Source organism: Carcharhinus amblyrhynchos, chromosome 18 (genome assembly GCF_965287045.1).
Source record: "Carcharhinus amblyrhynchos chromosome 18, sCarAmb.v2.hapA, whole genome shotgun sequence".
Lineage (NCBI taxonomy): Eukaryota > Metazoa > Chordata > Chondrichthyes > Carcharhiniformes > Carcharhinidae > Carcharhinus > Carcharhinus amblyrhynchos.
In genome coordinates this window covers 29548939-29561006 of record NC_137341.1, presented here as the reverse complement: position 1 = coordinate 29561006, position 12068 = coordinate 29548939, and the positions used below count along the sequence as shown (strand labels likewise).

At 46.2% G+C, this 12068-nt stretch overlaps 1 protein-coding gene across 1 annotated transcript in view; it reads right to left on the bottom strand.

The window, feature by feature from the left end:
• abat (4-aminobutyrate aminotransferase) overlaps positions 1 to 12068 on the bottom strand; it is a 149694-nt gene that overhangs the window by 63407 nt on the left and 74219 nt on the right. The window contains exon 3 of the mRNA XM_080206645.1: positions 2808 to 2905. Within this exon, the coding sequence (XP_080062771.1) occupies positions 2808 to 2905 (98 nt within the window). The remainder of the gene's footprint in view (positions 1 to 2807; positions 2906 to 12068) is intronic.

The window sequence follows — 12068 nt, the reverse complement described above, 5'->3', positions numbered from 1 at the left end:
ACACACAGAAAAATCAGAGAGCTGAGGCAAAAACTCATTGAGAAAAACAACAGGCATCTGAAGTAATACAACATTGGGGTGACACAGTGACACGGTGGTTGACACTGCTGCCTCACAGCTTTGGGGACCCAGGTTTGATTGGGTCACTGTCTGTGCGGAATTTGCATGTTCTCCCTGTGTCTGTGCGGGTTTCGTCCAGGTGCTCCAGTTTCCCCTCTCAGTCTGAATGACATGCAGGTTAGGTGTATTGGCCATGCTACGTTCTCCCTCAGTGCACCCGAATAGGCACTGGAGTGTGGTGACTTAGGGGGATTTTCACAGTAACTTCATTGCAGTGTTACTCTAAGCCTATCTGTGACGTTAATAAATAAAGTTTAAACTTTTCCATTCCTGCTTACAGATTCTTTCTTTAGAGGCATTGCCAATGCTAGGATCACATTCATGTGACCATTCTTCATCACAGAATTGTTACGGTGCAGAAGGAGGCCATTTGGCCCATCATGTCTGTATTGTGGCTTAGAGCCAATCCCTGGCCTCTTCCCCATACCCCTGCATATTCACAGAATCCCTACTGTGCAGAAGCAGGCCATTCAGTCTATTGAGTCTGCACTGATTCTCTGACAGAGCATCTCACCCAGGCCCTCCCCCACCTTAACTTACACACCTTTTGGGCACTAAGAGGCAATTCAGCACGGCCAATCACTTTTGCACTGTGAGGGGAAACCAGAGCACACAAAGAAAACCCAAGCAGGCACGGGGAGAACATGTAAACTCCACACAGTCACAGAGACTCCACACAGAGACAATAGGTGCATTATGCAAGGGAACATCTCAAACTGATCCAAACTCAATGGCATGTAACATCATTTAAATCTCCAATTACACTACTGGGAGAAAATCTGTGATATAAACAATCTGTGTTACTGTCATCAAAGACAGTGACGCCCTCAACGACAGCATTTCATTTCCTAATTCCAACTGAGAGGGTGCTGTGTGGTTAAATGAATAACCTGGCAGAATTTAGAATCAGGTCTGCCAAATTAAGCCTGGCTGCATGGAATAACTCTGGCATTTGTAGTATGCATCTGTTTCACAAAGCCCTCATAAAATCTTCAGTTCATGGTCCATCCTTTAAGGACAACACAGGGTCAGGGAGTTGTTTCTAGCCAAAATTTATCCCTCAAGCATCTGGTACTGGCCAATGTTCCCATTGCGTGTTGTGGGATTCTGCTATCATAGAACAGAATCATAGAATCCCTACAGTGCAGAAAGAGGCCATCTGGCCCATCAAGTCTGCACTGACTCTTCAACAGAGAATCTTACCAGGCCAACTCCCCCATTCCCATTCCCTTAACCCCCCGTATTTATCCAATTAATCCTTCTAGCCTACACATCTTGGGACATTATGGGGAAATTTGGCATGGCCAGTTCACCTTACCTGCACATCTTTGGACTGTGGGAGGAAACTGGAGCACCCTGGTGCTGTGAGATAGCAGTGCTAACCGCTGTGCCACCAGGCTGCCCATTGTTCATGTGTTTCAACAATGTCATAAGACACAACACAAACAAACCTACTCTCCAAACTTTTGGGCAAAGATCTCAATTTGAACCACAAAGTGTCTACAAAAGCTTTGCACATAAGCACTGGTTCCACTGTCGTCAAATCAGACCTATGATGTAAATGGGTGATTGGACTGCATCTCCAAAGATGCAATGAGTTTAATTAGCAAATCACTGCACTGTGCAATCCAGAAAGATCCTCAGTGCAGTCCTAAGTCTCTGCTAAGCTGTCTGATCTCATTTGTTGTGGAGATGCCGGTGTTGGACTGGGGTAAGCACAGTAAGAAGTTTCACAACACCAGGTCAAATTCCAACAGGTTTATTTGGTAGCACAAGCCACAAGCTTTCAGAGCCCTGCTCCTTCATCAGGTGAGTGGAAATTCTGTTCACAAACAGGGCATATATAAACACAACTCAATTTTCAAAATAATGCTTGAAATGCGAGTCTTTACGGGTAATCAAGTCTCACTTGTGCCAGTGCTTAGGATGCCAGGATTGGCCTCAGTGTAGCCGGTTAGGAATAGGAACAATCAGTGAGGGCTTACTGTCCCTACAGGGGGGGTACTTTGTGTGGATATTTGGCAAGGACAGCATCAAATGTATCTGTGACATCTCTTGGGTTAAATAAACTTAATGACATTTCAGAATCATACATACTAGGCCCACCTAGTTCACTAATGTCCTTCAGGGAAGGAAATCTGTCATCCTTACCTGGTGTGGTTGACTCACAACTTCCCTTTGAAACAGCCCAGCAAGCCACTCAATTCAAGGGCAGATAGTGATGGGCAATAAATGCTGGCCCAGCCAGCGACACCCATGTCCCATGGATTCATATATTCAAAAATGAATTACAATCTGTGTTTTTGAGAGAATGCATGGAGGTTGTAAAACTCCAGTGATTGATCAGTGTCTTTCAGTGACTCCATAGACTCTGTACTGTGTGAAAAACGTACACTAGGGCAGGGATTGATTAAGAAAGATTGAGGGGGAGAGAATTATTTAACCAGTACAAATGACCAATTGGAACGGCACAAGTAACATAAAAGAGGCATAAAATGAATAGCCTCATTGTCAATCTGTATTAATCATGTCCTCCAGGTGCCTTTGCACAGCAGCATGTGCATTCAAATTAGCTTTCAAACTAAGCTAGATTTTCACAGAAAGGTGAGGTTTGCTAGAACAATTATTCTATATATTATTTTCATTATTTCACAGAATGGATTCAGAATGCTGTATAATTGACATACCCGAGATTTTGGACCCGGCACTTCGGTTTTCATTAATGGCCCATCAAACTCAACATCCACATCCGTTTTGTTCGCGGGCTGGCTAACATATCGAGATCCTTTACAAAATGAAACATGACCAGCATTAACTTCATTGTAATGTTTTGATCAGATTTATTCAATCACTTGTGCACTGAAAGTTAAGGTGCATAACCCAGTAAGAATTATTTTCACCTTACATAAAACTGCACGCCTCAGTACAGACAACATTCGGGTTTAGACACTTGCATATTAAATTGTAAGGCTTTGAGTCCAGCCACCAATTTGCACGTGCTTTAGAGGATGGGGTGAAGGTGAAGGAGGGAGGTCATGCTCTGAAGTTGTTGAACTCAATGTTCAGTCTGGAAGGTTATGAAGTGCCTAACTGGAAGATGAGGTGATGTTCCTCCAGTTTGCATTGGGGTTCGCTCAAACATTGCAAAAGGCCAAGGACAGACATGTGGACAGGAGAGCAGGGTGGTGTGTTGCAGTGGCAAGCGACAGGAAGATCTGGGTTCTGCTTACGACGAGACCGCTCTCTCCTCCATCTTCAGCCCATTTCCATTTATTTTTTATTTTGTTTCATCTTGTTCATCCATTTTATCATCCTTTTTTCTCACTTTCATTTTCCACTTTCCCATTCCAGCTCTCCTTCTAGCCAACCTCCCCACCTACTTTCAGGGCACCCTCCGTAAACCCCAGGCAGTCCCTTAACCATCTGCACCTCTATTTACAAATTCTGATCAAATTTTGATCACTTAATGTCACTATTAGCACCTTCTCAGCGTTCTGTATCCTCACTTACATTCTCTTCGCCCCATTCCAGTACCCCCCACCCTCCCCGCCCACATAGTATAAATTTCCGCTGGTTCTCTTTGCTCCTAGCTCCGATGAAGGGTCACCTAGACCTGAAACAGTAGCTCTATTCTCTCCCCACAGATGCTGTCAGACCTGCTGAGATTTCCCAGCATTTTCTGGTTTTGTGTTGATACTGTGATGGGAGGTTTACTTCATTGCACTGACACTGCTGGCAGCAGCATTGCAATTGGCTGGTGTTGCCACCTCCTGATGTGTAGAGACTCAACAAGACAAGGGGTTACAACAATTACCTGCTGACACACTACTGTCCCCAATAAAACTTAGAAATACACAGGCTGGGTTTTTGTTAAGACAGGGAGAATGTCTGACTTAGCCCTAATGGCACTGAAGCCCTAATTCTGGAATCCCACCCCTGAATCTGACACCCGCCATTTTTGCCAGAGTAACTACAGGAGCAATTTGCAAACCCATAGTTCATGAAAGCAACTGGACATGTGCAAGTACAACAAGATCCAATTTTCAATAACTAGAATATCCAAAATATGGCTAGTGTACTTTACAGTTTTCAAGAGAAGGTCTGAAGCTGTTAATTTGGGTTGGTGGGGTAGCCTTTTGGATAGGTCCAGGGACATCTTGGGAAAGATAAGGTGCTTGTTAGAAGAGGTCACATGCCCTTTGGGAGTGATCAGCTGCTTTTTGGCATTGCTAAAAGTAGACATGAATGTGCATGAAAAGTGGACAAGCCAATTGGAACTGTCAAGCTGAAGGAACTGTCAGGTTTTCAAGGGAACTGACATGCTAGCAAAGCTTTTAAGTCTCCTTTCCTTTAAATATTCAAAAGGAAACATGCTATAATTTAAAAAAATAGTGCTTGTTATTTTTCACTCTATCTGTTGCCAGAATCTTGAGGGCTATCATTATAGGCTGGGATTTTTTGATCCCACTCACCATGGGATCAGAAATTGCTACCCAAATTTAATAGACCTTTGGCTGGTCCATGAAATTTTCTATCCTGTCTACGATGATTCCCGCCGTGTGCAGAGCCATAGGATTTGTGTTGCATGACTGATTTCACAATCAATCACTATCATGGCAAGATGTCCATCAGTTCACAGTTCATTGACCATTCCAGGTGATTAAAAGGCCTTTGACTTGAGGCTAGGAATACAAAAGCTTGCTTTTTTAAGGGATGCAGTACTTGAACAATCTATCTTATTAAAGAACCAAGCATTTGAATGAAATATTTGTTGTAACAATGGATTACGTAGCTGAAGGAATGCAAAGTTAGTGAATGTGTTTTTATGAATGGGAGTGTTTTATTTTTAAATGAAGTCTGCAATGGACATTTAGAACTTTGTTTTGTTTCATCTTAACATGGGTCCTAGGGTCTCTCTGTGGTGTAACTGGGTGAACTGCCATGGAGGATGTAATGGTGAGGGGGTGCTGGTAGAAGGCATCATAAGAACATAAGAACATAAGAAATAGGAGCAGGAGTAGGCCATCTAGCCCTTCGAGCCTGCCCCGCCATTCAATAAGATCATGGCTGATCTGTCGTGGCTCAGTTCCACATTCCTGCCCTCTCCCCATAACCCTTAATCCCCTCGCTTATCAAAAACCCATCAACCTGCGTCTTAAAAATATTTAGCGAGGTAGCCTCCACCACTTCAACGGGCAGAGAATTCCAGAGATTCACCACCCTTTGAGTGAAGAAGTTCCTCCTCAACTCTGTTTTAACCGCCCCCCCTTTATCTTGAGGCTGTGCCCCCTAGTCCTACTGTCCTTTCTGAGCGGGAAGAGTCTCTCCACCTCTATCCTATCCATCCCGTTCATCATCTTATACGTCTCAATGAGATCTCCTCTCATTCTTCTAAACTCTAACGAGTACAAGCCTAGTTTATTCAGCCTCTCCTCATAGCTCAACCCCCTCAACTCCGGTATCAGTTGGCACCACTTTGGCATTGGGACTATAAAGGGCCATAGAGGCATGTACAGGGGCATAGGGAGTATGAGGGAACATGAGGGGTAATGTGGGGATATGAGATCGCATGGGTTGATGTGGTATATATATGAGCAGTGTGAGAGGTAAGGGCTAGAGCGCTGCTTTGAGATTTTATTAAAGCTGAAGCAAAGTGCAGGATCACTGAAGAGGGACTTTTCTACGTCCTACCTCCACACCTGGTGTCTTCAAACTCTTTTCACCGTCTCAGGATGATTTGAATACATGAAAGCCTTGTTACAATTCCATTGGATACTTAGGCAGACATTAACATGTTAAACAAATGGATTAAATCTCCATTGGAGCAGAGGAGAAAGGAATTTCAGACCTACCCTTTATACAGTAATCCCTACAACATCCTTTTAAGTGTGGCCAATAATGACAACCACAAGATTTGAGCAGATAAATCTCTTTGGTCAATTTTTTTATCCAGCAATGCAAACATGCAGTAGAAATAGTAGCCGCCTAGATAAGGTTATTGATATTAATTCTACCCCCCTCCACCCCAGCCTCTTGTAATGGAATATAATTAGGATTCCTGTGATCTGATGGCATGGTAGTTGAGGAGTCTGTCACCTACCACGATCTTTATTTTAAGTTCTCACTTAGAACTTTATTTTATTTCATTTCAGCACGGGTCCTGAGGTCTCTCTGTGGTGGTACTGCCATGGAGGATGTAATGGTAAGGGGGGTGCAGGATAAAGTGTTGTTTGCAGCCCTGGAGGCTGAAAACACTCACTGCCACTTGTAGGCAGGTAACAATCTACTCTGACCCTGTTTCCTCTAAAATGATTTGGGTACGGTAACATAGCAGCAATCTGGCATGCCAGCCAGTGGGGTAAATTTACAGAACCACCCATCTCCAGTCCCATCCTTGATCGCTTTTGAAACTCCTGTCCTTGATGTGTGTCCTATACCTAGCTCACACGTGTATTACTGATTGATGGTTCAAGGACTGGGGATACAGACAAGATTGGACAAGAAATTCAAGGGAAATGGAGAGAAAACCTTTTCATTTATGGAGGACCTGGTTATGACCAGGAATGCAATGCCTATGAGGAGTGGAGGGGAACCGTGATTTAAGGAAATTGGATGGGCATTTGAGGGAAGTGAACTTGCAGAGGTTCAGCGATAGAACGGTGGCAAGGAGCTGACTGAAGACAGCATAGACCAGATGGGACGAATGGCCTCTCTCTGTGCTGTCATGACTCTACTACAGATGGATTGGATACCATGCAGGCTGGGTGGGCAGGGGAAGCATTGTTAGTTGCATACTTTTGCATACTTTAAGGGTTTTCCATGAGTCAGGCATGTCAGGGTCACCTCGAGGTCAACTCCATTAAGGGAATGGAAGCATTGCAGAATGTACAGAGGAAAACAGAAATACAAACCATTGGTATTCATAAGACTAAAAACAATCTATTATACAACATTACATCTAAATTTCCTTAAGGGGGTAATGGGAACTCTGAGTTGACAAGCGTAATACTAATAGAAATCAGTAGTTCCTAGCATCAACTTCAACCATTTACCAACCTCACCTTAGATTCTCATTCCTGGTTGCAATCTAGTGAGCACTGCTAGGAAGTGCATGTCGGGGACATATGCGCCTGATTTTTTTCAGATATCAGGATCTTGTTTCCTGCAAAATGTGTCCTCCACTTATTCCAACTGTCCCACGGCTGGTTTTCACTCGAGTGAGTGTTGATTGGCTGCAAGCAGGAGTTCTGCCCCTCACTCAAGAGGTAGTCTCACGTCAGAGAGCTTGTGGTCAATTTGATTGGCTGGCAGCTCTTCCAATCCCTGCAGTGACAGCGCTGCAGTGGACAGAAGAGCAAGTTCAAGAAGACATTGGAGGGGAGCCAGAGGCCCAGGTAAGTTCAAGGGGTTCCAGTGAGGAGAAGGTCGGGAAGGCCTGTGGGAGGGAGGACACAAAAGAACCATTGAGGTCTCGAGGGGGTGGGGGGGGGGGGGGGGGGGGGTGTGTGGAAACCAGAGGAGAGGAGGAGCCCTGAATTCAGAAGGGGGTTTCTGATGGAGGCAGAGTTACTCCCACTTCCCGTCTCCATCTTTCAGTCAAGATGTAACTTTGTTGTATTCCGGGTTTCTGCCGAGGACGTTCAATCTTCCTAAAACTTAAGGCAGTCCTTACTTCCATTAATTGGCCACTTAACTGGGGCAAGGGCAGGCTTCCCATCCAAGGTCTTGCCCAGCCCAGTGTAAAATCATTATATGTTCAGGGCAGGGAGGGAATCCCATCTCCCGATTTCACTCTCCGCCCCACCAGAAAGCTCGATGGTGGAGGAGTGTAAAATTCTGGAAAATACCTTGAAAATAATGGGGGGAATGGAGTGTTGTTTCTGGCGATAAACAGATCTTACCACTTAAAAAAATCAAGGGGGCGTGTTTCGCATCACTATGCAATGTGGCTGGAGCCTCAACAAGCCAACAAGACCCAGCTTAAATGACATAGGGGCGCCATGGTTAATAGGTGCCCCAATCATAACAGAAATAAATCTTCCCCCACCCCCCAAACCACTACATGAGGTCTCAGGCGTTCCCCTCCAACGCCAATCAGAGTTGACACTTCTCTCCCTAACCTTCACCAGCTACCCCCCCACCCCCCCACCACCCCACCCACCACCACCACCAACGATCATCGGCCCCTTCCAGATTTGTCCTTGTTTTAGAGTTATTATTATTTTACTGTTCCTAATTGTTTCTCTTCCATCTTGCATTCATCCTGTTTACAATAACTGTACACTGACAACGTCTGACATGGTAATAGAGAATGAACATGGCACTCATTTCCTTGTGAAATAGATACTTTTACACAGTTTCTGTCACAATGTTTTCAACATTCTGCTTTCTTACCCACATCATTGGCTGAGCAAACCACTCAGTTCAAGGGCAGTTAGCGATGGGCAATAAATGCTGGCCCAGCCAGCATCGCCCACATCCCAAGGATGAATAAAAATCAAACTACATACTTGAAAAATTCTATATTTTACATTTAAGTTAAATCCACTACAATATCTGAGATGACTTTTAGATCGCTGGGGGCAGGATTGCCTCAAGTACCGATCTATAGAAAGGTCCCAGTTACGGTCTGTCTCCCTGCTGAATGATCTGGTTTTTGCCTGACCAGCTGGGGCTTGGCAAACAGGCTCAGCTTCACGGTTTTAAAAGGAGCAAGGCCAGATTCCCGTTCCTGATCACTGTCCAGCTCCATATGCTGGAATTTCACCAGTGGACCAGGACCCTGGACTAGACATTGATAAACCTCCTCTTTCCTAATTGGATGAGGTACCAGAAGTATTGGCATTTTTGGCACCTTTTGCCAATAAGGAGAGGGAGGGAAAATCTACAGCAATAGAAAAAGAGTAAGTACCAAGTTTTTTTTAAGTTTAGAAAGTTAACTGTTCTTAAAATAATGGGTAACAAATATCTTGAGCGAAATTCTCCGGCCTCCCAGCCACTTGTTTCTCTTTGGTGGCAGGTGGCGTGTTGTTTGCTAGCTGGTGGGATTCTTAGGCCCCCTCGCTGGTGGGATTCTTAGGCCCCCTCGCTGGTAGGGTTCTCGGGCCCCCTCGCTGGTGGGATTCTCGGGCCCCCTCGCTGGTGGGATTCTTAGGCCCCCTCGCTGGTAGGGTTCTCGGGCCCCCTCGCTGGTGGGATTCTCGGGCCCCCTCGCCGGTGGGATTCTCGGGCCCCCTCGCCGGTGGGATTCTTAGGCCCCCTCGCTGGTAGGGTTCTCGGGCCCCCTCGCTGGTGGGATTCTCGGGCCCCCTCGCCGGTGGGATTCTCTGGCCCCCTCGCCGGTGGGGTTCTCGGGCCCCCTCGCCGGTGGGATTCTCGGGCCCCCTCGCCGGTGGGGTTCTCGGGCCCCCTCGCCGGTGGGATTCTCGGGCCCCCTCGCTGGTGGGATTCTTAGGCCCCCTCGCTGGTAGGGTTCTCGGGCCCCCTCGCCGGTGGGATTCTCGGGCCCCCTCGCCGGTGGGATTCTCTGGCCCCCTCGCCGGTGGGATTCTCGGGCCCCCTCGCCGGTGGGATTCTCGGGCCCCCTCGCTGGTAGGGTTCTCGGGCCCCCTCGCCGGTGGGATTCTCAGGCCCCCTCGCCGGTGGGATTCTCAGGCCCCCTCGCCGGTGGGATTCTCGGGCCCCCTCGCCGGTGGGGTTCTCGGGCCCCCTCGCCGGTGGGGTTCTCGGGCCCCCTCGCCGGTGGGGTTCTCGGGCCCCCTCGCCGGTGGGGTTCTCGGGCCCCCTCGCCGGTGGGGTTCTCGGGCCCCCTCGCCGGTGGGATTCTCGGGCCCCCTCGCCGGTGGGATTCTCTGGCCCCTCGCCGGTGGGATTCTCGGGCCCCCTCGCCGGTGGGGTTCTCGGGCCCCCTCGCCGGTGGGATTCTCGGGCCCCCTCGCCGGTGGGATTCTCGGGCCCCCTCGCTGGTAGGGTTCTCGGGCCCCCTCGCCGGTGGGGTTCTCGGGCCCCCTCGCCGGTGGGGTTCTCGGGCCCCCTCGCCGGTGGGGTTCTCGGGCCCCCTCGCCGGTGGGATTCTCGGGCCCCCTCGCCGGTGGGATTCTCGGGCCCCCTCGCCGGTGGGATTCTCGGGCCCCCTCGCTGGTAGGATTCTCTGCCCCCTCGCCGGTGGGATTCTCTGGCCCCCTCGCCGGTGGGATTCTCTGCCCCCTCGCTGGTGGGATTGTCTGGTTCTGCCGCTGTCATTGGAAATTCCCATTGACGTCACCTCACGCCAGCAGGCCTACACTGCCGGCAGGACTGGTGAATCCCGCTGGTGTGAACGGCCAGAGAATTCTAGCCCTTTTCTTTACAGTTACTGCAAATTATTTCCTTGCAAAACACCTACTAATCTAGATTGCACTACGATTTAGCGATATCTCTTTGGGTTAATTCACCAAACCAGTAGAACAGTACAAAGCTTTAATGACAAATTAAAGAACTGCTCATTAAAAACGTTATGAAGTTTTATCTGAGCTGTAATGAGCGTGGGATCCTGAAGTAACTGAGTACGAGAATGACTGTGAGACATCTGTGTGATTAAACTCTTCATCTCACATTTTAATTTCCTTTCTCTGTCTGTTTAATCTGAGTCACACAGTTCAAGAAATTTAAGCATCTGTTAAGAGTTAACAAGAAAATATTCAAGGAATAACTTAAATAGTTTGGAATATTAAATATCAATTCCTCAAAGCAAGCAGATTGTGTTTCTGTAGTGCTCAAATTACCATAGTTCTTGGAGTGAAATAAAAGTATTGCTGTTTGCAGTGATCACCTGTGACAACTACTGTACACTCTCTTCCTGGAGTATAACCAATAGCAACAATGTGTCAGCTCAGTAAGAATTCCATGTGAGTATATAATTTTGAAGCGTGCAACTGTACAAATACATTCAAAAACTTCACTGTACACAAATCTTTCAATAATATTGATTTTATACCGAGTGTACATTGACATTCAGAGGTAATGCTTTAAAGAGAGAAATCAATTCAAATATTCTGTATTTCAAGTTACTGAGATGGCTATAGCAGTTAAAGGGCCTCAATGTAAGCATCGGAGCACAGTTAAACTATCACACGACAAGCTACTTCTGTGAAGTGACTCCTTTCATATCAAATTAGATTTCTTAGAAAACAGAAAACCCCAAGACATTGCATGGCTGCTATCCAGCCATATCTGCTGAGTTCGAGCTTGTGACTCAAGGAGTCAAATTCCTGCCCAGTAATTTAGAAAATATGTCAACAGCTTCAAACAAGATACAGTTAATAAAATAATGCCAAGTTATCTATCTCTTTTTTCCTTTCTCCACAATCAACTAAGCATATCAGAAAAGTCCAGCACATCCAGTACAGCATTGGCTAGGATTTATAATATAAACAGTTCCAGAAACCTGATTCTAATGCAATATACAGTTTATATTTAGCAACTAAGAAGAGATTATGCTGTGGCCGTTCTGAGCATATACAGTTAATGGAGGTAATAAAGATCTAGAATTAGACAGATGGCACAGTGTTTGCGTTTTGTGCATGACCTGATCAAATAAGTTCAAAATACCGGGACAAGTAAATATGCCATTCGTGATAATAAGACACATATCAAAACTGATAAAAAAAGTGAACAGTATAACAGACTAAAAGATACATTCTGACTTTGTTGGGATGTTCGCTACAAATAAAGGATTAAAAGTAGAGTTTAAAACAAAACCTTGTCCACACAACACACTAATAGAATGCCATAAAATTAAATCTATAAGTGTGCAATTAAGTAGGCAGATCAGCTTGACTTAAGGTACATCTCTGATGAGCGTTAGATTAGTTTATCTCATCTAGACCAGCATTATTGTTTGCTTCAAAGTCACTGTGTTGGTAGAAGGAGCAAAAAGGAAATTGTTGGTAAACGCTGATCGATAAGGA